This window comes from Ailuropoda melanoleuca, chromosome 5 (genome assembly GCF_002007445.2).
Source record: "Ailuropoda melanoleuca isolate Jingjing chromosome 5, ASM200744v2, whole genome shotgun sequence".
NCBI classification, from domain to species: domain Eukaryota; kingdom Metazoa; phylum Chordata; class Mammalia; order Carnivora; family Ursidae; genus Ailuropoda; species Ailuropoda melanoleuca.
This window is the reverse complement of record NC_048222.1, coordinates 129,473,887-129,501,273: the sequence shown is the minus strand read 5'-3', so window position 1 is coordinate 129,501,273 and position 27,387 is coordinate 129,473,887. Positions and strand designations below refer to the sequence as shown.

Sequence of the window (27,387 nt, the reverse complement as noted above, 5' to 3'; positions counted from 1 at the left end):
GCCGCCCCGTGCACGCTCCTGGAGCTCCCGGTCTCAGCCTGAATCCAGTGAGCACACCAGAGCTCCGTGAGATGGTTGGTGGCGTACGCTCCCGGCTCACGGACTCAGTCTGCTGTTTCCAGGGTGCGGGTCCGCCTGCTCCCCCGTGCAGGTGGCCCGCCAGCCGCCCCGCGCGCGCTCCCAGAGCTCCCGTTTTCAGTCTGCTGTCTCAAGCGTGTGGGTCTGGGGTCCGTCCGCTCCCCCGTGCAGGTGGCTACCGCATCCCAGCGCCCTGACACGGCGGCTCCCTCCCCCTTGTGTTTATCTTCCGATATCTGTGCGCGGTTTCATGGCTCCCTGCTTCGTACCTTGATACTCAGCGCTGGAGATGTTCATTTGTAGAGATCCAGATGTATCTTCCTGCGTCTCAGGCTGATTCCGTGGATATTCCTGCTGGTCTGGTACCTATCCAGCTCAACTCAGGGGACCGGCTGAAAAAGGGGTCCCCTACTCCTCCACCATCTTAATTCCTCAGTCTCGTGAAATGTTTTTCTAAGATTAGAAAGATTAATAGCTAAACATTCAGTTACTGCTTTGAAGAGTAATTATTTTCAACTGAATAATGAAAGTGGACCTAAGATAATTGGGAGGATAAAGCAGGTAAAGCCTTTCTAAAGCATATGAACACAAGGAGAAAACTGAAAACTCAAAGATTGATATGCCAACTGGGAAAAGGGTTAATTCACATTTTATATACATTATTAACTAAAGCTCAGGAGAAAAACTGGCAAAAGAGACAAAGTAACTCTCAAAAACAAATGGCTGGTAACATTTCAACCCTAGTAGTAATAAAGGAAATAAATTCAAAGCAAAAAGGGATGTTTTCTAAGTACTGTATCAGATAGTATTAAAAATTACGACTCCTGGGTGGTCGAGGTTAAGCGTCTGACCCTTGATTTTTGCTCAGGTCATGATCTCAGGGTCGTGGGAGCAAGCCCCGGTTTGGGCTCCATGCTTAGTGTGGAGTCTGCTTGTCCCTCTCCCTCTGATCCTCCCACGCCTGTGCTCTTTCTCTCCCTCTCAAATAAACAAAAATCTTAAAAAAAAAAATTAAAAAAACATTGGCAAGGGTGCATAGGAAAATGAGTTTTTCATATAAATTGTAACAGTATTTTGGGTGGATTTAGCAAAATATTTTTTAGAATGTTATGTACCTTTTGACCCAATAATTCTGCTTCTAGGTATTTTCCTTCCAGTGTTGTTTATAATAGAAGTTATATAGACTTTCCCCCCATTATGACATGTACAAAATGATCATATAATTAGAGAATTTTTAGGAAATAAAGTGTGTTATTTTTCAGAGCTCCAAGGAGTTTTACTTCAGGGAAGGAAAGAACAAGTAGTTCTGTAAGCCTCTACTCAGAGTAGCTGGGGCTGTTTGTATGGAAATAGAATATTAGAACTGCTGACATAAACCCACATAGAAATTTTCCATGAGATTATATTTATATTGTTTCCTTAACATTTTCTTAAAGATGCCCCTATAGTACTCTCAGACAGTGAAGAAGAAGAAATGATCATTTTAGAACCAGACAAGAACCCAAAGAAAATAAGGTAACAAATTTCTGGTTTATTTCAAATGTATACACGTAACTCAAGACTTCTCTGGTTTTATTCTCATCTTATTCTATAAACAAAGACGACACCCCTTTTTAATTTGAAATCTAGCTGTTCTTTCTGTGGTTTCTTCAAACTGAGATTTAAAAACAGGACCTAATTCTATAAAACTGTATGGATGCCTTTTAAGGTTACTGCATTTTATTATTAGTTTGCAAATGTTATATATTCTTCTGGAAAAAAAAAAAAAGATCTCCTATTTTGGTAGTCTAAAATTTAACGAGTAAAATGGTGTAAGTCTGGTAAACCATCCATGGTATCAGCTTTATAGTGCTAATACTGTTAGTAAACTGTTAATTTATTTTGTTCACAGAACACAAACCATCAGTGCAAAACAAGAAAAAGCACCAAGTAAAAAGCCAGTGAAAAAGAGAAAAAAGAAGAGAGCTGCTAATTGAAGCTCACATAGTTGTATATTTGTGTATATAACTATTAAAAGGATATTTATTCAGTGCTAATAACTTGAGTATTTTTCTGTTCACAAATCCATTATAAAATCTAGTCAATTCTTTATATAATTTTTTACATTATGCTTTAAAATAAAACCTTCTGGACAACTTAGCAGGTTTTAAATAATTTTCACTTCAGTAAAGTGGAAAAGTTGATGAGGAATGAAAAAGCATTTTCATAGTGTGTACAAAGGGCTGAAAGATTCTCAGGATCATCACAACTGATAAGTAAGCACAGATTTATTCCAGATATGCTTAGATTATGCTCAAGTCACCAAACTGATCCAGTTCCTTAGGAAAAATGGATGCTCAAACTTTTATCTGTTTTCCTAAAACTATTTTTTCATTTCAGGAGAAGCCTTCCCAGTTCTCTTCTATAGTAAATCAAATTAATTCTTCTGATATCATGAAGTCAAATCAAATTTGACTTAGAAATGAATTTTCCAAATCCATTTATTAGTTCTTATTCTTCCTGTGCTGACAGCTGGCATTATTAATACTTTAACAAAACCACTTAAAATTAGCCAAATATCTAAGATAGTTACATGTACAAAAGATATACAAATTAAAACCATTTAAAAAGTAATAGATACCATAATTTGTACTTGACCATAACTCTTCAGAAATGATTGTAAAATTAAAACCATACAAAAAACTGTACACCATATACTTTGAGTGATTTACATCTTAGAAAACAAAGGCAGTCTTTCACTGTTACACATTTAGTGTCTCTGGTGGGTTGAGGAGAGAAACACCATGATACCTGTAAGTAGGAAAAAAACTCAGTAAATATTCATTGGGTAAAGGAGATCATGGAATGATACATGTAACTATGAACTCAGAAATGCTACTTCTATTCTGACTGAGTTAATGATTATAGAATCATTGGTCCACAAAATATGCATGCATGCATGCCCCGTTCCTCTCCCCTCTTCTCCCTCAAATGCAGGACGTAAAGCATAAATACAACCTACTCAAAACACTGGCCCGCTAAGAGGAGGCTGTGCCTGTTTTGTGAATCCTTTGATAAAGTTAAAATGTCAAGGATCTCAATCATACGGTAGCCTGGAAAAGCAAGCTTCTTTAATATCTATTCATGTTATTCTTACTTTGAACTTTTATACTTTTCTCTTATTGACTGTTGTGCATGCTGTGGTGCTCTGAGGTAGGTCTGGTGAAGGTCCATGAGACAAGGCTTAAGACTTTCCAAGGTATATCCAGTCTTTTGAACTAAAGATTCAGGCTGCAGAGAAGGGAGTAGAGAACCACTGAGTTTTATTTTAGCAACAGACACTAAACACAATGAGTCAGTATTGGCATTAAACTTGAGTTTTGTTACATTTCAAGACTAACAACTCCAACTAACAAATATTCCAGATTTCTCAAGCCATTATTCCATCTATTATGCTGACTTTGATCAATTTTTACTACTTTCCCTGCCAGCAGTGGGTCCTATGGCCCTAATTCTTTACACACACCTTTCAAACCCAAGTAATAACTAAGCTTTCTACCTAACAAGCAAACATGTTACTAAACAGGTAAGACACTTTAAACAGCATGGATTTTTTGAACCGTTTTTCCAGGTAGGTACCTCTATATTAGCAACACTTGTATAGGACAGTTATTTAACTTAATCTGGCACAAATCTTTAAGTTGCAAGGTAGATGTGTGAGGACACGGTGATACATACCCAGCTCTGTCCTGTGACTGTGTAGAGTGCTAAATGAAAAGCCGCTGCAGCAATAACTGATGGCAGATACTTTAGGTAGGGGTCAGCATCTATCAGACTTAATTCTCCCAAAAACTGGAACGAAAAAGCAAATATACTTTATGATCACAAGAGCTCTAGAACTCAAGCCTCAAATTTTTGCCTTCTGCCCTAATATTTTTCTGTCTTTAAGACTGGCTCTGTGGTGGGGCATCTGGGTGGCTCAGTCAGTTAAGCGTCTGCCTTCAGCTCAGGTCATGATCCCAGGGTTCTGGGGTCAAGCCCCACGTTGGGCTCCTTGCTCAGTGGGGAGTCTGCTTCTCCCTCTCACTCTCCCTCTGTGCTCTAAAATAAATAAAATCTTTAGAAGACTGGCTCTATGACAACCAAAGAAAAAAAAACTCCCATAGCCTTATCTATCCTCATCCTGTACTTTCCCTCTTTTAATAATTTGTAAAAACAACTCTTCTGGCTACCGTTTCCTAAGACTTCATCCTCCTACCACTATTCTTAGTACATTCCCAGTTCACGTTACCTTTTGCCAATGGTAGGCTCTCTTTATACTGCAACACTAATTTGTCCCCGAAACACCAAATTCCTTGACCACAGCTATATAATTAAACTGTGTGACCTAAGAATCTTCATTCAACAAAATAAGGGGCGCCTGGGTGGCACAGCGGTTAAGCGTCTGCCTTCGGCTCAGGGCGTGATCCCGGCGTTGTGGGATCGAGCCCCACATCAGGCTCCTCTGCTATGAGCCTGCTTCTTCCTCTCCCACTCCCCGCTTGTGTTCCCTCTCTCGCTGGCTGTCTCTATCTCTGTCGAATAAATAAAATAAAATCTTTAAAAAAAAAAAATGAAAAAGAACTTACCATTGCTAAACTTTCAACTTTGCAGTTGGCAGACTGCTGGTGCAGAAAGTATTGGGTAAGAAACTGATTTACTGTTGGTGCAGCTAGGTCAAAAGCAAGCACTTTCAAAACTAGGTGCTCCATTCTCAGGACCTGTTTCTTGGTGTAGGTATCATCTGTAATGTACACAAACTCTGCTACTTCTGGGGGGTATATTTCTTCAAACTTTCTACAATGAAAAAAGTTTTAAGTAATCAGTCCTTCCAAAAAGCGAAGCAAGCTGTTTATCTAATTCTGAAATCCCTTTAACAGAATACATGAAATGAGTCCAAAACCTATACTCCACCAATTGCCTGTTTCCCCTGATACTTGACCATTTCCAGCAGAGCTAGATAAATGCTAACTAAAAGACCCAAATGCATCTAGAACTTGGGATTTTGTCCCAATGCAGTCAAAGGATTTAAGAGGCAAGAGAGTTCCCAAGATGGGTACAATGTCAGAGTTCACCAAGTAACTGGAAATTTAGGAAATTCTTAGAAAAATAAACATTTTTAGTTTTTTAATTTATTTAATTTCCATGGGAGAAGATACGATTTTATGCCAGAAAGCACTTTTTGATGGAAGGAACCACACTTTTTAAACTTGGTGATCTAGTCCTAGTGTATTAAAATGTAGCCAGTCTCCCATCTTCATTCAAGAAGGTACCCTGGAATTTAGAACTGGGAAAATTAATGTCCTAAATTAGTTTCACACAGTTTCATACTGCTACCCCTAAAAGTAGTCACTGCTTTCTGCCTTGTGGATATATTAAAATGTCACAATGTTAAAAATCACTTCTTCCCTACACAGAAAGGTATCAATCATTTTTAATCCAACAGACCAAGTTGGACTTACGAGGCCAACAGCATAGCAGCAGTGCCCACAAGCTGAAGTTTTCCTCTCAACACAGACATCGATGAAAGGAACCTATCAATGTAGTTCACAGCCAAGTGCAGGGTCTCATTCTGTAGTTTATATTCTTCTCCTACTTCAACTAACCAGTCCACAAGGATAGCCCTCATACTGTTAGTGATGTCTGGCTGTTTCTTCATGTAACCCACTTTAGGCTTACATTTAACCTGTTGAGAAAGTTACTTAGTATAATGTTAAAATTGCAATTAGATTATTCTACCATTAACAAAGATGCTACATACTAGAAACATAACGTTAGAATAATTCACTAGCAGTTAAAGAACTTAAAAACATTCAGTTTCATTTTGCCATAATGAATAAACAACAGTATAAAAACTGTATTCCAAGAGCTCTTACCTCCATTTCCCTAAGGTATGTGTGAATGTCCTCATGGTAGTCTGGGACTTCATTGACACTCAATGGCTTTTCATCTTCTAATACAATTGATATGTCCATAGTATGTGGTGACTCTGGGAGAATATAAAAGTATGATAAGTTCGTTTAATTTTCTAATTCGTTTAATAGCCAACACTGACTGCCCTTGTAAGGTGTCCCATACAAAAGCATTTCTTTCATCTAACTAAAAAAGGGCTTCTCATGACAAAGTACAAAGAATATTTCACTCTGGTTTTAGTACCTCTGCCCACTTGGTTTTGTTTTTGTTTTGTTTTTTTAATAATTTATTTATTTTTATTAACATACTGTATTATTTGTTTCAGGGGTACAGGTCTGTGATTCAATCTTTCACAATTCACAGCGCTCACCATTGCACATACCCTCCCCCAGTGTCCATCACCACTTGGTTTTAATCAACAGGAGAAAATACTGATAGGCCACTAAAAGGAAAGTGCATTTGAAGATGTATTATGTTAAAGTATCATTCATATTCCATGAGAAAGAAGAGCAGATGGCACAGTGATCCTATGAAGACAGAGTTAAAATCCAAGTTTTGTGATATTATGTAGTATTTACCCGATGAGAGTTTGTAGACCCCCAAAGTCTGATAAATTCAAAGTACAATGTAGCAATAACTAGAAGGAGGGCTAATGTGTCAATGAAAATTAGGTTTGTTATGAGCAGTTCAAACAAATTAGCACTACAATCAACAAGTATTTCGTGTTTTGTAATTTTAAATTACCTTTTGAGGCAAAGAATATATTTCATTACTCTTTTCACTTCAAGGTTCATTTTGAGGTTAAAACTTGTTACAAATTTTCAATAAAAATAGAAAAATTACTTTTTTTTCCCAAAGGATTTTCCTGCTACTCCCAGGCCACTTCTCACAATAGAACTAAAACCTAAATGAGATTGAACTTAATGAGTTGCCAGTGACTTGACAGACCTATGTAGAGAAGTTGCACAGACCGTTGGCAGAGCTGTCTTTACAGCATCTACTTTATCTTAGAGGTGGTTACCTGCAAACAGCCATGATTCAACTCTTGACTCACAGGACAGTGTCCCTCTCTGGTATCAGACTAGATTTACAGAAAATTTTAAAGCCGTAAGAGATGTTAGATACCACAATATTGAAAGTTGTATCCTATTCAAATACTCCCTGAAGTGGTATGCACAGAGTGAGTTTTACCAGTGCAACTGAAATCTATTCTCCCAAGCAAGCAAAGTGTTTGAGATCTATTAAACTGATCTGATCAGCAGTATACGGGAAGGGAGGAGCACCCAATTAGGATTTATAGGTCACTAGGTCAACGTATTAGCTGTGAGATCTGAAATAAGTCACACACTTTCTAAACTTTGTTACATTAAATCAGTTTCATTATGTAATAAGGATCAGGTAAGATAATGTCTTAAAATGCAAAATATCATTAATTCAGCCTATTTAATAATTATGATTACATTGATTTAATACAGATGTTCTTTAAAACTTACCAAAACTACCATCCATTGGATAATCAAGAGGTACCAGTGGTTTTCTTGGTCCAGGTAAAGTAATAGCTGAATTAAAAGCTAAGACATTTTCATGCTCTGTTTTTTTAGATTCAGCTGGCCTCTTTTGAGTCTCTTCTTCTCCTTCATCCACATGAATGGTAAATGCAGGCTGTTTACTGTTTGCTTTCCAGGGAGGAACAGTGACATGTTCATCATTTATAGGAAGATCCTTAAGAGGTGCAACCTAAAAAGAAATGAATACCTTTGAGCCTATTAAATGGAGTTTGCTTTCTTCTCCTTATGGGTCTCAGTTTCTGCTTTCACTCCCAAATACTCTCAGGAAATTAAACTATCTGGGACAAAATCCAGGCAGTAAAGTTTGAGTGGCTGAAGAAAATGATGTTCAAAGTAGTTAGAGGCATTTCTACATAAGTTATAGAAAGAATCACACTAAGTGAAATAATGTAAAACTAATCAAGGCTACAAGATGAGTGGAGTGGCAGGCTGAAAAATGACAAGTTTAGGAGAGCCGGCAAAGAGGTGTTGGTTCACCACTTTCGCCCCAGGGTGGAGCAACAGAGCAAATCCGGTAAAATGGCGGAATTTACTAAAAGCAAAGTATTTTTTATACCCTTTCCTAAAATAGAAGTAATCTTAACCATATGGAAAGCAGGAAGGTGGTCTTGATCCTAGGGCAATGCCTAGGGTTTAAAGCGGCAAGAAAAGGGCGGACTTTCGTAGGGCTTGGTTTGACCTCACTATCGAAATTTATCCCCAATAAAGATCAGACAAGCAGCAAAACACAGCGCTGGCGGAGAGAGCAATGGGAGAGAAGCTGTTAAGTGGCATCCCACACGCCAGAAAACTAGGGATCAAAGGGACTCCAGACGCAGGCCTCCCTTAAAAAAGATCGGAAGATGCCTTCTCTCCATGCTCCTCGACCTGCTAAACCTCGTGCAAAACTCCCGCTCGGCCCTCCCTCCCGCAGATATCGCTCATCTCTTTACCCGACGTGTCTTGGGCCTCTGCTGCGGCGCCGGAACGCGCGGGTTCCCGGCCTTCAGTACCGCCAGCCCGGCCCGGGTCCGGGGCTGCTGGGCGGGCGCCGCCTTCTCGGGGTTGATGTTCTCCTGGTCCTCTTGGAGCGCCGTATGCGGCAATGTTAGCAGCGACGAGCCCGCCTCGCGGGCCGCAGGCCCGGGCTCGGAGCTGCCCAACATCACTGCTCCCGGGGTCGCGGCGGGATCAGCCTACGGCGCCAAGCAGCGTGTCCTCCGTCCCGCCGACCCCGCCGAGAAACGCTCCAGCCGTAGCCAGCCGCCACAGCCCGGGCCAGCCTGCTCGCTCGGGATCGCGCGGTTCCGAAGAGGTTGTGAAAGGCGTAGGCAGGAACTGCCGGGCGTGGAGGGCTAAAGATGCCCCCGAGATGTAGCTAGCAGCCCGCCGGAGCGGCGGCTGTTCGTGCAGTTCAAGTATCCCGCGACTATTGAAATGGGCCAATGGGAAGGGCAGACGCCCGTGACGCCACTCGAGGCGACACAGTCGCAGGCGAATGAAGGCGGCCGCGAAGGCCACGCAGCAGGGGCGGAGAAACGCCGAACCGCGGCGGGAGGAAAAACGCCTGCGCCGGCCGAAGAGGCGGGGCCTGAGTTTCCCGAGACTTTAAACTGGGGCACTAGGTGATCCCTGGGTTCTGGGAAAGGGCTGTCTCTAGGCTAAACGGGGTTAAACTTCAGCAATTGTTGGTGGGCCGCCCCAGCCTAACGTTAGCCCTGGGACCTTCAGCTGGCTTGACTGGTTTCCAAAGCTCTAAAATCTGACCCAGCCACTAATTGGCCTGGTAGTCTTGCTCCAGTTATTCAAGGTTTCAGAGTCTCCGTTTTCTTATCTATTAATTGGGAGTAAAAATATCTACATGTCATAAGGGTGTCATGATTATATAATGTGCCTAAATCATCAACACGCTTTTCACGTAGTAACATACTCAAATGGCGGACTATAATGTCATCTTACCATTTAGGTGTTTCTTCAGTCACGCCTTTGAATTTACCTAATGAAGATGCAATTAGGGAAAGTGCCACCTTGAACCACTGTGGAGATACATATATATATATAAAACAAAAGTAATGTACTATAAGAAATTCAACTAGACAGTCACTGATTTTGAGGCATTTTTCCCCCAAGCTGTGGCAGCCAACAAAAAGCACCCAGCGAAATTCTAGTGACCTAGATACAACTATTTGTTCCATTTAGCAATGAAGGTTGTTTAAATATAATAACAATATGACCTTATTAAAGTAAAACTCTCAACGATATGTGCCTTTAACAAATTTTCAAATTTAATATACAAGGCTTGCATATAATAAATATGATATATCATTAAGAAACATTCTTGTTTTCTGACAAATTCATGAATGTGCCCTTCTTGTGCCCTTACATAATTATATAATGTTTATACCATTTTAAAGCAACCTTTAAATACAATATTTCCCTGAATATGAAAAAAACATGAATTAAGATTAATGAATAAAACTTCTGTAGCTTTAAAGTCTTATTTCCCTCCATTTGTGATAAAACAGAAATCAGTGGATACTAGTACAGGAAAATCTAAGAAGCCAGCACTATTTCTGCACTGTTCATATGTAGTACACTTGCACAGTTCTACTAGTTACAGAACAGCAAGTGAAGATCCCTTCAATCTGGGCAAGCTCTGCTCATTTCCCTGGCCACAATTTATAGCACTGAACCAACTCAAGCATTTCACAAACTGAACACGGGTCACGAAACATTACCTAGCAAGAGTGAAAGCAGTTGCAAATCAGTTTCAACTCCTAGAAAAAGTAATTGATAAGTTATTTCCCCTGGTTAATGACACACATATATATATAGTAACCAGGACACAAACCAGGCACCAGAACGTGGAATCTGGTCCCAGCTTTACAGAATAATAACAGCATGTCCTCTTAATCACTTAACCTCACAGAGAATCAGTTTTCTTATATGACTTGACAAAATAACAATATATATTGTGAAGATCAGATGAAGTAATTAATGTAAATACATTTTGAGAACTGTAAAGCAGTTTAAACATATGTGTATAACTTGTTAAATAATTGAATATATTTTTATTTCCAAATATTCCTCACTTTAAAAGTTAAAACATCCACTTGAAAAAATTCATTAAAACTCCTTACAGTCATTCCACTTGTTTTAAAATAAAAATTCTCTTTATTTTTAAAAAGCTCATTTCTCAAAACAGAAGCATTACTAAAAGAAGTCACATCTTAAATATTTTTAGACAATATTAAAAAGCATTTGAAATAAAAGTATGTACAGTTAGCTTGTGCCATAATTGTGTTTTAACATTTCATTTAAAAAGACTTCTTTGGAACTTTACCTTGTTTATATTTCATGCAGCATCAAAGAAAGCAATCAATGCATTTTGGTCGTAACTGTCCAGAATCTCCAGTAAAAGAGGTACTTTGGTTTTTACATTGGTACCTTTGAACTTGAACTTATCTATGAAAAGATCAGTGATCATTCCTGTAAGGAAAAATGTTAATTTCCTGTCATTAATTAGTTCAAATTAATAACACAGTACTTAATGAAAGTGAGTGATTATTTGAGAATCTATTCTAAGCACTTATCACTGCATTATTTAATATACAAACCTAAAGGTATTGATACTTTTTAAAAAAGATTTTATTTATTTATTTGAGAGAGACAGAGCACAGAGGGAGAGGGAGAGTGTGAGGAAGTAGACTCCCCTCACTGAGCAGAGAGCCCAATGCAGGGCTGGATCCCAGGATCCTGAGATCATGACCTGAGCCAAAGACAGATGCTTAACCGACAGCCACCCAAGCACTCCAGGTACTGATACTTTACAAAAATATTTATTTGGGGGGATTTTAAGGCAAGTTTCAAAACAATCATTTGGCTAATAATCCTCTTAATAATTGGTCAAAAGTTACTAAATTCAGACAACTAACTGCTGACCAGTTTTGAATTGCCATTAGTGTAAATAATATCACAACAAGGGGTTTATTTTTCCCACCAAGCTAACCATTTTGACCGTGTAGACAGATTCTGTTCTTTTGCGGCGCCTGGGTGGCTCAGTCGTTGAGCATCTATCTGCCTTCGGCCCAGGGCCTGATCCCAGGGTCCTGGGATTGAGCCCTGCATCAGGCTCCCTGCTCTGCTGGGAAGCCTGCTTCTTCCTCTCCCACTCTCCCTGCTTGTGTTCCCTCTCTCACTGGCAGTTTCTCTGTCAAATAAACAAATAAAATCTTTAAAAAACTCCAAAACATTCTGTTCTTTTTTCTTTTTTTTTTAAAAAAGATTTTATTTAGCTGAGAGTGAGCATGAGTGGGGGGGGAGGCGGGGAGAAGGAGAAGCAGACTTCCCACTGAGCAGGGAGCCCCACTCAGGGCTTGATCTCAGGACCCCAGGATCATGACCTGAGCCGAAGGCAGATATGTGAACGACTGAGCCACCCAGGTGCCCCAAAAGAGTCTGTTCTTAAGTTCTATTTGAATTAAAATATTCCATCAATATGTTGACCATTCTTGGGACTTATCCAAGACATGTTTCAGAATTTTTCATATTTTAGAGAGATAATAAAAGGGATATACCATATATGGCATAATATCCAAGGGGAATGAGTGGCAGCATCTGATAATAAAACATAATAGTGTTTCTGCAACCAAATATATGGATGAATATTTCACACTAAGTGGAATAAAAATGTCTATAAATAACCTCATGTCAGTTTAAGTGACGTTTTGTCATTAAATTATTAATTCAGATCAAGTCAAATTTGCTGCCAAATGATTTATGTTTTAGTTTTCAAAGCTTTCTAGATTTTGGAACTGGTGATAATATAAAACCACCCATCTTCAAGTTATTATAAGGATAAAAGACCATGTGTTTGTCATATAGTAAATATTAAGGTATTAGATATTATTGTTATAGTTTGTGAGCAAGTCCCTGGAGTAAAATAAATTCATTAGGCAGGCTCAAAGATCAGTGTGGATCGATGATACCAACTGACTTTACAGAAGATTTGGCATACTGCAAAAAGCAAACATTTGGGGGTAAGGAAGTTCTAATGCAGCTTTGCCACTACCTATGTGACAACAAATTCTTAGTGTCAGATTTCAGTTCAAAAAGTGTGAAAAATAAAGATAACACCATCTACTTTGCAGAATAGATTAAATACTTTTTATTTGGTTTTCACACACACTAATAGTTTATATTAACTAGCTATAGACAAATGCTATTTCTTAAATATCTGATTAATGAAGATGTTATAAAGAAATAGGAAATAAATAAGCTTAGCTTATATAAAGATCACAAAAAAAAATGTTTTCCTTAAGCTGTTCTATCCTTCCTCTTTCTCTCCCTTCCTGCATATCTCCCTCTTGCTCTCGATGTTTTTCAAGACAATTTGTGAAACACCCAACTTGTCACCACCAAAGCAAAACAAGTTTTGCTGTAAATTCACAGCACATATATATCCTTTATTATATTTTACCTAAAAAAATATTAAATGCTGCCTTTTCATATTTCACAACATCAACAGAACCTGAAAATTATTTCTGTGAAATATGACCTACATTTTATTGGTTCACTGGTTACATTCATTTCACACCAGGTTTCTTCATATACAGAGATTAATTTACTGCATTACACTTATTTCACTTAATTTTCACTTTCATTTTTTTCTAGATTTTTAAAAAAAGTTGTCAGATGGAGAGAGCACAAGTAGGGGTAGTGGCAGGCAAAGGGAAAAGCAGGCTCCCTGCTGAGCAAGGAGCCCGATGTGGACTCGATCCGAGGACTCTGGGATCATGACATGATCTGAAGGCACATGCTTAACTGACTGAGCCACCCAGGCATCCCTTTCCTTTCATTTTTTCAAGTAAAAATATTAAATATTAAAACAAATTTGACAAAATAAATATTCGATGCAATAAATTGGTTGTCACTGGTTCATGATTGCTGTAATCTTTGCTTATCTTTCTGCCTAGCTTCTCTCACATGATCTTTCACAAATAGCCAGTAGAAAAAGAAATATGGCAAGGTTTTCTAGAATAGTCCACTAACCGTACAGTCTTTCAAGATGTGCAGGTTGCTTTTTGTATTCTTCTTGTAGGTGATCTGCCTCTTCTAGAATACAGCGATATTCTGGTATCAGAAAGTTTGTATTTCCCTCATGAACCTGCAATTCCTTATTTAAAATTAATAACAGAAGGACTTTAATATTCAAAATCCAATCCAGTATAACTTTAAGTCTTTACAATTTTAGAAATCCCATCACAATAAAGTAATGATCATGAGTCCATGAAATGTATACTTACTTTTAAAGCATCAATTAATTGCACTTTCTTAGCCAAAAGCAACTGGTATTCCAGCTTTGGGTGGATTAGCTTTAAAGTGTGTTTGACTGATACTTCATTTATCTCTAGAAGGAGGTGAGTCAGGCACAATTAGCTAAGTTACTTTGACCAGAAACATTCTTATTGTAACAACAACCAAAAAACAATACCCCAGAAAGAATGATTTATTTTTCTTCTTCTTCTTTTTTTTTTTTTACCGTATGATATGTTGAGGTTAATTTTCCTTTTGGTAGCTTCTTTAGAGAGCACATCTTTTAGGATGGATATAGTAGAAATGTTGTCAGATTTAAAAACTCCTTCTCCTTTTCTATAAAATTAATATATTTTTAAAAGAACAGCATTAGAAGAAAATAAATAGAGTAAATAGGTCCAGTAAATACATATTTTGTGACTAGTACCTGGTGTTTAGAATTCATTTGATTTTAGATCTCTTTATATACATATCTCATTATTAATATAAAACATATTTAAATGTGTAACCTTTTATATAAATTCAAGTTCTGAAGATAATTGTGAAACTAAACAAAAGATGTTAGATATATGCCTCCTAAACATGACAATTTATATAAATCCTTCATTAACGCATCTTTTTTTCTTCACTTTCACTAATTTCCAACCGCTAACTTTATATAGGTATATAAAATGTATTTAGAATTGCTTATTTACATATAAGTATGTTCTTCTTTGATGTAATCACATAAATTACAACATGACTACATTTTTCATTCTCAAAAGAAAGCTGACATTAAGCCTAAGAATGACAGCTTTTGTTCTTCCATGGCCATCATCCATTGCCCCTTCTTACGGACACAGGACCTGTCATCTTCTTCATAGAACCACTTCTTCTTTCTCTTACCCTTCTCAATCCATATACAGTCGACCCTTGAACAATGTGGAGATTGGGGTGCCGAACCCCTGCAGTCAAAAATCCACATATAACTTTTGACTCCCCAAAAACTAGTAATAGCCTACTATTGACCAGAAGTCTTACCAATAATATAAACAGTCGATCAACACATATTTTGTACATGTATTATATACTACATTCTTACAGTAAAGTTAGAGAAAAGAAAATGTTATTAAGAAAATTGTAAGATGGGGTGCCTGGATGGCTCAGATGGTTAAGTGTCTGCCTTCGGCTCAGGTCATGATCTCCAGGTCCTGGGATTGAGCCCCATGTCAGGCTCCCAGCTCAGCAGGGAGTCTGCTTCTCCTTCTCCCTCTCCCTCTGCCTCTCCCCCTGCTTCTGCTCTCTCTGTCTCTCTTTCTCAAATGAATAAATTTTAAAATCTTAAAAAAAAAAGAAAGAAAATCATAAGAGAAAATACATTTATAGTACTGTATTTTTTAAAAAATCTACATATAAATGGTCCCATGCAGTTTACACCTGGGTTTACGGGTCAACTGTAGTTTCACTGGCACTGGCCTCAACCCCAACTGTGGGACTTTAAGAGGAAGCATTTAGCAGTGTATATTCCATCCTCCTGACCACAGTGATTCACAGCTCTACAATGACACTCAATCCTGGGACTTTTATTGGAACCAGTGGGAAACAGAGGGTCTATGAGAGCTGAAAAGATAGAAAACTGGACAGAACTGCTGATGGCCACCATGGCACTTAACAGGAAAGCCTAAAAAGATAAGAAAGGAGCGGAGCAATGGAAAAGGATAGTCTTATTTTTTTTTAAATTTTTTAATTTAAATTCAATTAATTAACCTATATTATTTGTTTCAGGGGTACAGGTCTGTTATTCAGCAGTCTTATATAATATCTAGTGTTCATTACAACACATACCCTCCCCAATGTCCATCACCCATTACCCCATCCCCCCATCTCCCTCCCCTCCAGCAACCCTCAGTTTGTTTCCTATGATTAAGAGTCTCTTATGGTTTGTCTCCCTTTCTGGTTTCATCTTGTTTTATTGTGGAAAGGGATAGTCTTGATGACATCAGTTATGCCAGTGATCCAGTTGTGCCTGAGGCAGATTACTACTGGACTTTTAAATAATATGAGCTGATAAATTCCTTTTATTCAGTATGCTGGTCTGCTTCTATTTGGTTCCTTTTTTATGATAACCAAACGTTTCCTAACTAATATATATACCATCTTTCATGTATTAAATGATATCTTTTTATTTGGTTTTCATACACACTAATAGTTTATATTAACTAGCTGTAGACAAATGCTAATTCTTTTTTCTAGGAAGATGAATCATATATATTATCTTGATTCCAATTATGTCTTAGAAATCATGGTATTTTCATTATCTTTAATTTTAACCGATGATATTTAATATTAAATACACAGTATCTAGCACTGTGGAATGATTCACATGGTTTATCTTCTTTTAATATCACAGCTCAATGAAGTGCTATTATTTCCATCCCTCAGAAAATAAAACTGAAGCTCAGAGAGTTAAATAGTCCAGATAGGGCAAATAGCAGGTAAGTCACAGAGCCATGATTCAAACCCAAGTATGTCTGCCTCCAAAGCACACTTTCTCTATATATATGTATTTTATTCAGGCACCCTAAAAACAATTATTAAGCACCACTATGTTCAAAGCCATGCAGTAGGTACTTGGAGGAAACATACAAATTAATTAAGAAATTGACTCTGCCCATGAGGAGCTTAAAGTCTAATTTGAAGAGAGAAGCTTACATAAAAATTACTATATACTTGGAACAAATAACAATGAAAAACTTAAGACAGGTAAGAACAGAGAAGAGAATCAAGGAAGGCTTCAAAATATAGCTATTGAGTTGAGCCTTGGAGGATAAGTAGAGTTTTGACTGTTTTTTTTTTTTAAGGCATTTTATTTAAGGCATTTATTTTTTTTTTAAGATTTTTAAAAATTTATTTATGAGAGAGAGAGCACAAGCAGGGGGAGCGGCAGATGGGGGAGAACTCGATCCCAGGACCCTGAGATCATGACCTGAGCCAAAGGCAACACTGAATTAACTGAGCCACCCAGGCATCCCTAGAGTTTTGATTGTTAAGGAAAGAATATTTAAAGACACAGAATCGGAAAGAACAAAGGTATGCTATTATAATTATACAGAATATGCCAGGGGCGTGTTGAATTGATTGCTATGATTAAAGTGTGAGGTTTACTATTGATGAAGGATAGTTGGAAGGCAGGTAGGGACAATTCCCCCCACCTCCAAGAGGAAACCACCCTTAAAAGGATTTTACACCACCCTGGAAGGAACCCTCCACCCTTTCCCATATGACAGGTGACAAAAACCTGATTGGATGACAGGCACAGTGAGGATTAATCAGATAAACAGCCTGTCTCAACAAGCCCATTTAAAAACCCCTAGACTTAGAAACTCTGGTGGCAACCTTCTTGGATCCGCTGCCTCCTTGGGGTCTTTGTACTACCGCTTTGCTACCACTCAATAAACTTTGCCTTGTTTCCCACCACTCTTGGTCTGGTCTACCTCTTCATTTTTTGAAGCAGCATGACCAAGAACGGCAGGCACTCGGGGATGTACTGTATGGTGATTAACATAATATAATAATAAAAAAATATTAAAAAAAAAAAGAATGGCAGGCACTGACAGAGAAAAAAATCCTGTAACATTTATGGGAGCTCGTCTGGAGTCTCCACCATCATTAAGGATAACTAACTGTGAGTAGTAGGCAGCAAGTCTCTCTCTATCCCCTTCCCCCCATTTTGTTTGTTGAAACAATGGGCACCCGTCAGCCATGTAAGAGGGATTAGTGCGGCTGCCATTCTCAAGTCTTGGGTGACAGGCTCTCTGGGCTCCTTTCTGATTGATCCCCCCAACAGAAGTTGGGAATGTCGGTTTGGTAAGGACTCAGAACTCCTTTTGGGGCAGATCACTGGATGTGAGGGACCTAGGGAAAACCTAGCAGCAGTTTAAGGGCCTGATCAAGGCTACCCTTTGGATACCCAAAGACTCTCAGAGGGACCTGGTTTCTTACTTGCCCATCCAGGCATCCAGAGAGAAACCCCTCTACTATTCTATCTCAGCTGATTCCTCCCCTAGGGAATGAGTGGGAAAGCCCAGGTGGGTCCCCTGGACATTCCCTTGTGAGTGGTTCAGGTGGCCTCCAAGGGATCTCACTCTGTTCCCTGTTAGGGTGAGAAACAGTCTCCTGTTTCTGATTCCTCCTGTCCTGGGGATTGCTAGGACACCCCGCAGACTAGCTACACCAGCTATGTGAAGGAATGGCCAAGCAAGGCAAAAGAACTAAGATCTAAGGGATCTCCCAACTTTTCAGTTCCATTGGGCTTATCCCAGGTGGACTTCCCATCCCCGGGTGCCCAATTCTACTAAAAGATGATTAAGTGGCTATGCCAGACAGAAGAACTCTACTAAAAAGAAGTCTAGTGTATCCACTGACTTCTAAGGGAGACTTAAGGGTAGGGAAACCAGGGTCACTCTCTGGAGGTAGTACCAAGCCTGGGTAAGTGCGACTACTCCCAGTACCTCGCAGAGAGGACAGTGGCTCTGGGTGTCAGTCGCCTGAGTAGCTAGAGCCACATATCAAGATGAGGAGGACCTGAGGTGCGGGATGCCTTTTCCTCTCTTCCCAATTCTCCCTGGTCAACTATAAGAAACTGAGGTAAGGAATGCCTTTTCTTCTCTTCTTGTAGATGGGTAATTCCTGGACCCTGAGGTGCGGGATGCCTTTTCCTCTCTTCCCAATTCTCCCTGGTCAACTATAAGAAACTGAGGTAAGGAATGCCTTTTCTTCTCTTCTTGTAGATGGGTAATTCCTGGACCAAGACCCTTACTCCTTTAAAGTCCCTTCCTGGCATTATAAGCTATAGGAAGAGTATCAGACTCATAAGTATAGCTCAATATCGTTAACTTGGATGCCATCCTAGTTTTTTTTTTTTTTTTAAAGATTTTATTTACTTATTTGACAGAGATAGAGACAGCCAGCGAGAGAGGGAACACAAGCAGGGGGAGTGGGAGAGGAAGAAGCAGGCTCACAGCAGAGGAGCCTGATGTGGGGCTCGATCCCATAACGCTGATCACGCCCTGAGCCGAAGGCAGACGCTTAACCACTGTGCCACCCAGGCGCCCCTGATGCCATCCTAGTTTTAACTGGGCAGAGGCAACTCATTTTCTTTTGTTCTAGGGCATGGCCACAATACAAGTTGGAGGATGAGACATAGCCACCGCATGAGGGACAAGGCCTTCCAGGTTTTAACTGGGAAAAAGGCGTCTCCTTTTCTTCTGATCTCAGCAATGTAGGATTGATCCCAGCCTCCTGGCTGCTCTCTTCTGCGATGCCCCACTCCTAGGGGGTGGGGGTGGGGTGGGAAGGAACAAAGGTATACCACATCCACATCAAAAGTAGATAGACAAATAGAGTCCACAGGGGAATCTCCACCCTTGGCTCCACCCTTCCTAAGGTGAGAGATCAGGTCCCCTTACCTGTCCCACCCTATCCTGGAACTCCTGCGGGTGCTGGAGCGATTTACACTCTGCAAGAACAGGTAGTGCTCAAAGGAGGACCAAGGGGAAGTACAACTATAAGACCTGAGACAAAGGGAGACCTCAAAGTTTTCCAAACTTGGGTGTAATGCTTTTGTTATGTCAGACCCTCTGCAAAGCATAAAAATATCAGGTTCTGGCCACTGCTGAAAGATAAGGGGATCAAAGGCCAGGTTAATTTTCCAACTGAGCTCAGGCTGTACCTCCTCAAGACCCCAGCTGGGATCCTCTCAAGACCCCAATTAGGATCCTAACTATCCCCTTGGAAACTGGTATCACCATATCACTTACAAACCTGCATCATAGAGGGACTGAGCAGTACATGGGGGCTTCTTCCTCATTCCTGGGGTTAATGGGTATAATTGGAGCCAACAGTGGTTAGTCTACCTCAGGACCGAGACTTTGACAAATATCCCCAAACTGAAACTCCCTTTGTTTTGGGGAAATTCCCTGTCTTCTCTAGCCTGACACGGACTGCGTATTTCCACTTTGGTGGAAAAAACATGGCGTCTGCTCCTCTGTTGAGCTGATGAGGTTTAGAGCAGGGAACAATTCTACCTAGGTTTACTGAATGTCAAATAAGCTCATGTTAAAATGGTGGTTAATCTTGTCTATCTCAAAGTTTTCATGGGTAGTTGTTAAGAAAGTTTTGCTTGGATGATAAATAGGATTACATCTAGGTCTTTTCCTAATAGGACAGAGTGCTAAAGCACTGATTATTGGACATAGGTTTTGACCAGAGTCAAACGCTGGTACCCAATGCGGCCTAACAACAATCTCTCTGTGAACCCAGAGAGGACCTCAAACTAGTCTTGAAGCAACATGACACAGACATTGTTACTCTCCCTACATCCTCTATCTCTCACAGAACCTCTGGCTGTATTCGGTCTTGCTTGTACAGTACAAAGCACTGTACTTGTGCTTTGGGCCTTGCCTCTTAAACGCCCTAACCAGCTTTATAAGAAGCCTCACATAGAGGTCAAACCAGATATCTACCGTGGACCCCTTGATAGATCGGGATGAGAGGAACCCTGACTGCCACTCCATCCAACATCTCTGAACAGCCCGAAGTAGCATCGCCCTTTTTCTCTAAAAGAAGTTAGGGTTACCTCTTCAGAGGGGGGAATGATGGGTAGTTGGAAAGTAGGCAGGCAGGGACAAGCTGCGCCCCCCCCCCAAGAAAAAACCACCCTTAAAAGGGTTTCACACCACCCTGGGAGGAGCCCTCCACCTTTTCCCATATGATAGGTGACCTGATCGGATGACAGGTGCAGTGAGGGTTAATCAAATTGAAACAGCCTGTCTCAACAAGCCCATGAAAAAAACCCTAGACTTAGAAACTCTGGTGGCAACCCTCCTGGATCCCCTCCCTCCTTGGGAGCTTTTGTACTATCACTTTGCTATCACTTATTAATCTTTGCTTTGTTTCCCACCACTCTTGGTCTGGTCTACCTCTTCATTTTTCGAAGCAGCATGACCAAGAACTGCGGACACTGAAGAAGGAGAAAAAAAATCCCATAACACTGTGGTACTTGAAAACAGGAGTCATTATTACAGGTTTAGACACATGTAAGATCCCCTGAAGGGTTTCAAGTAAAACACCTCCATATAACTGATGCAAAAAACCAGTTATATTTCTGGAGACTTCTTGATCTCAAAACCTAGACAAATAAGAAGTCCACTCCTCTCCAAAACAAAATAAAAACAAAAAAACACCAAAAGGTCAAATAAACAAATCTACAGATATGAGAAAGAGAATGCAAACACCTTAAAGAAGTAAGAGGGCAACCCTCTCGGGTCCCCTCCCTCTTTGGGAGCTTTGTACTATAGCTCAATAAACTTTAATTTGCTGCCCACAAAAAACACCCAAAAACAGGATGCCTGGGTGCTCAGTTGGTTAAGCACCTGCCTTCGGCTCAGGGAATGATCCCAGCGTCCTGGTTTCAAGCTCCACATGGGGCTCCCTGCTCAGTGGGGAGTCTGCCTCCCTCTGCCCCCTCCTCCACTGCACCCCCCCGCCACCCATGGTCTCGCAGGCACCCCCCCTCCCAAATTAAAAAAAAAAATGAGGTACAAGTTCAAAGAGCAGACAGAAAAATTAGCCTTACCCAAGAAGCAGGTCATTTCACATTCAGAGACAGGAACAAAGGAGAAGGAAAATTTAGCCTCTACTCTATTCAGAAACAGAAATTATGGAAGCCTATGGGAAATTAGTGAGTAGTGACAGTGAAGGGGCAGGAGTGCAACTAGGAGCTTAAGAGTGTAGAAAAATATGACCTTCACCTTTTAACATGATAGGTTCAAAAGCATGTATGTTCTAAACTCTCAAGTTCTGTGCCATTTCCTATTTTTGCATAAAGAAATTCAACTGGAATTTCTATCGGAATTAGGATAAATGTTTGAAACAATTTGGGAAAGACTGCCATGTTTACAAAGTCTTCCTGTTGATGACTGTAGAATATATTACTCCATTTAATCAAGTCTTATATGTCAATAAATTTTGAGGTTTTCTTCATGTAAGTTCTGCATATTTCTAATGAATATTCCTACAGATTTTTATATGGATATTGTTATTATTGCTACTCTGAAAAGATCTTTTCAAATAACTTTTTTTCTAACTGGTTATTGTTGGGAATAGGAAATATCTTTCATACTCATCTTTATTCACTCATTTTTTTAAGCTCATTAATTTTACTTGTTTTTCAATAGATTCCCTTGAAGAGTACATGTTTTCAATCTCATTATTTTCAAGTTATTCCTACCTTAAAACAAATGAAAAATTAGAAGCTCCATTTATTAAAAAACACTTGTGAACCAATAATAAGTTTTATTTACCTGTAGGTACTTTCAAGTTGTGTATCCAGGAAGGTGTTCTGAAAGTAAAATGTCACACATTCTCCTGCAGGAGGTTTTTCAGGAACTTCAGGCAGGCAAAAAACCACCCAGGAGTGAACTTCAGCAAAACTGAACTGGCCCGTTAAAGTCAGTGTATTCATGGGTCTGTAATTTAATAGTGGACGTACACATTTGTGTGTGGGAACACATGGAGGTAATTTATGTACACAGCACACATGAACAAACAGAATTCTGCAATAGTGGTTAAACAAATATAAAAGTATCCATTTAATTTTCCTCAGATTAATATTAACCACCAGATAACTAAAAATTTCAATTTCATGGAAAAAAAGAATGCTTATCTATATCTGTGCTTTTAATAGGCAACTAAGTAACACAATAGCTTTACAAGTAAAATTCAGTTTATTCAGGTAGACTTCATTTTTTAAAAGTTCACGTATCTAAACTACAAAACGTACTTAAGAATTTCCTGAGGGAAAGAATCAGTATAATGTGAAGGTAAAGTATTGGGCTGTCAAGTAAAATAGACATGGATTTGAAACCCTGCTCCATTATTTACTAGCTGTTTACTAACTCTGAGCCATTGGGCAAGTTAGAGAAAAATATCTGCTATCTTGCAGGGATATAGAATAAAGAAAGTGAAAACTACCAACAGGAGGATGCTTAAGTTGGAATGGAAGTCAGAAATAAGGGACTATCCAACGAATTGCTTTACCAGTATTCCCTGAGGTGAAATAGAAAGGAAATATAATGTTTGAGGCTACTACTGTAAGATCCTATTCACAGAGAAACTCAAATACTAAATCGTATTTATTCATCATAGGTGTTTGGGAGAGAGAACTATTACTCTACTGATATCAGAATGGTAATATATGAGAAAGATAGGAAAGTTCAACTCAAACAAATTTTTAAAAGACAAATCTTATATTAAAAATATGAATCCATACTGTTTAAATATTTAATTTTTAAAATGTATAAATGGCTACCAGAATTTATACTATAAAAATGAAAAGCAAGTTTATTTGCATCATGTAATATCCTAAAAAATAAATTCCTTCCTCCTTTGTCCTACCTGTCATGATCAATAAAGTGAGTTCTTTGATGGAGTGATAGGGGTTTGATAAGGTACTGGAGAGCCTGACAGGTTTTGGGTTGAATCCTCGGAGTCACATACGCTTGAAGTGTGCCATACTGGCCTTCAATTGAACGAATCTGATTTAACACAAAAGAGAAAATAAAAATAATCTAGCAGCATAACACGTTATCTTTAAAATGTTCAACACAAGTAATCAAGTACCTTAATCTCTTCTGTAATATTCTGAAGTAAATAATGACGTTCTATTAAACAACTACTTTTTACCTAGAGTAAAGGAAAATTTTAAAAGATTTGGCAGTCAAAAGCAAACTTTATCTATAAAAGTGAGCCCCGCCACATACATTTAGGTGATTTGTCTATACTTAGCAATGCTATGCCGTTTCAAAAAACATACATTCTCACATCCTACCCACCACATCTAAAAACACAGGTGTATATTTCATAAGATTCACATAAAAAATGGTTAAAATTTAGACATTTTTGTTGAGGGGATGAGTTTTTAAATAACTATAATTTAAATGGAATACTTCATTTCTCATGAGGGTATTAGAGCATATAGTTATTGTTATAAAAATCTATTGACAGAGGGGCCCCTGGGTGGCTCAGTTGGTTAAGTGTCTGCCTTCGGCTCAGGTCATGATCTCAGGGTCCTGGGATTGAGCCCCGTGTTGGGCTCCCTGCCCAGTGGGGAGTCTGCTTCTCCCCCTGTCCCTCCCATCACTCTATTCTCTTTCTCTATCTCTAAAATATAATTAAAAAAAAAAAAAAACTATTGACAGAAAAAATGTTACCAAGAACTTAATTCTTGATTTTCTATGAAAATAGAGAAGTATACACCATCTAATTATTACGTATTTGGAGTAGGATATTCTTTTGAGTTATTTTAAATATACCTGGTTGAACATTCTGAGAATTCAAAACACTTAACAGGAAGTGAAAAACTACACTTAACAGAAAATAGTAATTCATTAAACTGTGAAGAACTAATGTTAGAGGAGTTGGAAAGTTGTCCAGTTTCTCCCTCCTGGCCCACTTTCCGTTCCACTCAGTTCAAACTCAAGAGATGGATTGTAGTACCTCTTTTATTACAATGGTAGCTTCCCTAACCTAGCTGATATTTTAATTCAGACTTTTCTTAGCATGTTGTTGGTGGGTGGGGGAGGAATCAATGTTTTACCTAAATGGGAAACATAAATAAAAGTTTAAAGCGAGGTTTTTTGCAAGTGTTACACTGCAAATATTGCTCTAAATGGAAAGAGAGGAAAGATAAAAAGATAAAAAATAAAAATACAGACAGGAAATAAAAAATACACCTGACACAGCTACATTTCAGGGTTTCTTTTTAAAAGGTAAGTTTACACTGGCACATAATTTTTTCCAGAACAAAAAGTCATACTGCTTTGATTATATAACAATTTATATTTATTATTAAAAAATATAAATAAAGAAAAATTAGGACGAACATATAAGTCACCTAAAATCCTACCATCCAGAGGTGATCATTATTGCTATTTTGGTAGTCATGCCTTCATACATTTCTCTATGCAGATGTACAAAAACAAAAGCATAATTTCATATGAATAAATTTATATCACAGACATCTTTTGTTTTTATTTCTAATAATCACTTTTTTCCCTTATCCTTGCCTCTCCTAATGCCATCACCTCCTACCCACTCCCAACCCACCCATGCTTTCCCCCTACTGCATAACTTATCATACCAGACAAGTGTGTTTCTTTTCACACCTTTCTTACACATATAGGGATTTTATCCACATTTTGTTTTTCATGGAATTGACTCCATGTTAACAGGAATAAATCAATGAATTCTTTATTGCAGCTGTGCTATATTCCATGGAATGTATAAACAGCTATTTATTCAAGCATTCAATTATTAAATGTTCATTTTGTTTCCACTTTTCTAACTCTACAAACAATGCTGCAGTTAATTAAGAACATATTTGTGTGTATAATACTGTGATTTTATTGCTATAAAAGATTCCTCCAAATGGGACTATTGCCTATTTTTCCAAAGTGGCTGTAACAGTTTTTATTTTCTTCAGCTATGATTGAGAGTGTCATTTTTCTCAACCCTGCCATCTGGTGATGTTGCTTTCTAAAATTTTTGCCAATCTGTTAGACCAGAAAATGTTTTTTGTTTATTTTAATTTGAATTTCCCTAACTAATAATAAGGTAGAACATTTTCTTTTAATATTTGTTAGCTATTTTGACTCCTTGTATGAATTGTCTATACATATTCTTGGCCTATTTTCCTTACTGGGTAGTCTTTTTTTTTTTTTTTTTTTTAAATAAGAAGCTATAGACAGTCTTTGTATTTTACTGATATTCACCCATTATCTAGAAGACAACTAAATTTCCTTCTTTTTAAAAATAACTAGGTACTTAACTCATCTGAATTTATTTATTATTTATGGTATTAAGATAAGAATCCACTTAATTTTCTTCCAGATCGATGCCAATTGTGTCAATACCAATTTTTAAATAGAAATAATTATTTAATAGTATTTTTCCCTACATAAAAATGACATTTGTTAAATTTCCATAAATGTGTAGTGGGCTCTATTTCTAGATTATTCTGTTGTACTGCCTATTTCTTTAGGCCTTATAAATACCCCACATTATTTTTATTATAGTAGTTTTATGGATGCTTTACCATATGGCAAAATAAGTTCCACCTTTTTCTTCTTTTTCAGTTTTCTCGCATCTATTATTGCATCCAATTTTAAAAAAACACAGCTTTTTAATATTTTTAGGCCTACTTCCCAATTTAATGGCACAGTCTTGTTCAGTGGAAATGTAATTTAAAATGCTTAATTAAGTTACATAAAATATGTTTAAGTATATTCCTTTAGAAATAAATTTATTCCAGTTTTCAATTTTTCTTTCAAAATACACAAAAGGGAACTTATGCAGACTAAAATAAATTGCTTAGAAAAAACCCTACATTTAACTGGAATTTCCTTAACTAGATGTGAAAAGGTTATTATGTAGCATCTCTCTTGAAAAAAACAGGCTTTGAGTCTCTGAACATCAGCAACACTATGTAAAGAGTTATAGTCCTTAATATTTAGATCATAAATGTATCAAAAATAATTTTTTAAAAAAACTTCACATGAATTAAATAACTAAAATAGATTTGTGTGCTACAATCAGTATTTAATTATAAAAAAGATTATATTACTAAATTGCTAAAGAAAACATTAAAAGATATTCTCTCGAATAGATGGTAATAAATGATATTATTGGAAATCTGGGTGGTAGGAAAATAAAGGGCAAATGCTCAGATACTTCAATAACCAAATTATAGACCATGACTGGATCAAACAAACTGTAAAAACAAAAATCAGTGAAATCTAAATACTAAATACTTGATGATACTAAGGAATTATTGTTAATTTTCCATAGGTGTGATTATAGTATTGTGGTTATGCTTTAACAAATAGTTCTTATCTTTTGGACATACGTACTGAAATATTTACAAATGAAATTACAAAATATCCTGTATTTGCTTCAAAATAATTTGGAATGGACAGTGACAGTATAAATAAGAATGCCATGAATTGATGAGTGCTGAAGCTGAAGTCATTGTTTGAAACTTTCCATGACAGAGAATTAGAAAAAAAAAAATTCCACCTAGAGCAAATTCAGGATGTATAATTTTAGAGAAGCCAACAGCAGAGATAATGGTTGCGACTGAGTTAAAACCTAACTGGTCATCCAAAAGTCATTACTCCAAAATGACTCATTTCAGGGAGAAAATAATACAGAGAAATTATATCATATGTTGCAAGATATACCAAGGGGAAGAAAAGTTCAAGCTTTCAATTAAAGGTAATTTCAAACGTTTTTACCTTGAGTTCCAGCCTTGTGGTATTTGCCTGGCACCGATAAGTAGCGAGAAGAAAGTTGTCATTTGACTGGGAAGAATTCAAAGTTAAGGAAAAAGGATGAATTCACGTTTTTTAATAATAAAAACATCATCAAAAATAATAATGGTTACCATTTACTAAACACATATCATTTGGGTGACACCGTG

General features: G+C 38.0%; 3 protein-coding genes across 7 annotated transcripts in view; 1 reads left to right on the top strand and 2 right to left on the bottom strand.

Moving 5' to 3' along the window:
- The window catches only part of EXOSC9 (exosome component 9), a 17,775-nt gene extending 15,661 nt beyond the window's left edge, over nt 1-2,114 (top strand). For both annotated transcript variants that reach the window (XM_002923824.4, XM_034661666.1), the window contains 2 exons: nt 1,515-1,593; nt 1,970-2,114. In XM_002923824.4, the coding sequence (XP_002923870.1) occupies nt 1,515-1,593; nt 1,970-2,054 (164 nt within the window). In that variant the 3' untranslated portion in view covers nt 2,055-2,114. The remainder of the gene's footprint in view (nt 1-1,514; nt 1,594-1,969) is intronic.
- Nucleotides 1,590-9,348, bottom strand: CCNA2 (cyclin A2). The gene is made up of 8 exons (XM_002923823.4): nt 8,510-9,348; nt 7,503-7,746; nt 5,973-6,085; nt 5,559-5,782; nt 4,686-4,893; nt 3,796-3,909; nt 3,215-3,348; nt 1,590-2,868 (listed from the first exon to the last, which is right to left on the bottom strand). The coding sequence occupies exons 1-8, from the start codon at nt 8,720-8,722 to the stop codon at nt 2,820-2,822; spliced, it is 1,299 nt and encodes a 432-aa protein (XP_002923869.2). The 5' UTR covers nt 8,723-9,348; the 3' UTR covers nt 1,590-2,819.
- Nucleotides 9,349-10,715: 1,367 nt separating this feature from the next.
- The window catches only part of BBS7 (Bardet-Biedl syndrome 7), a 39,947-nt gene continuing 23,275 nt past the window's right edge, over nt 10,716-27,387 (bottom strand). For 2 of the 4 annotated variants that reach the window (XM_002923822.4, XM_034661665.1), the window contains exons 13-19: nt 27,203-27,268; nt 23,307-23,446; nt 22,214-22,378; nt 14,098-14,207; nt 13,862-13,965; nt 13,608-13,731; nt 10,716-11,045 (exon numbers count right to left, since the gene is read on the bottom strand). In XM_002923822.4, coding sequence (XP_002923868.1) covers nt 10,912-11,045; nt 13,608-13,731; nt 13,862-13,965; nt 14,098-14,207; nt 22,214-22,378; nt 23,307-23,446; nt 27,203-27,268 — 843 coding nt within the window. In that variant the 3' untranslated portion in view covers nt 10,716-10,911. Of the gene's footprint in view, nt 11,046-13,607; nt 13,732-13,861; nt 13,966-14,097; nt 14,208-18,831; nt 19,182-22,213; nt 22,379-23,306; nt 23,447-27,202; nt 27,269-27,387 lie in introns of those variants that run through there. The other 2 variants (XM_019804440.2, XM_019804441.2) reach the window with 2 other exon arrangements.

Bases quoted from the DNA above. Each gene is read 5' to 3' on its own strand.
- CCNA2 (XM_002923823.4), bottom strand. From the start codon at position 8,722: ATGTTGGGCAGCTCCGAGCCCGGGCCTGCGGCCCGCGAGGCGGGCTCG. The intron at 3,910-4,685 runs GTAAGTTCTTTT...TTTTCGTTCCAG, and splicing joins AAGTTGAAAGTTTAGCAATG to TTTTTGGGAGAATTAAGTCT. The intron at 2,869-3,214 runs GTAAGAATAACA...TCCTACTTACAG, and splicing joins GAAAAGTATAAAAGTTCAAA to GTATCATGGTGTTTCTCTCC.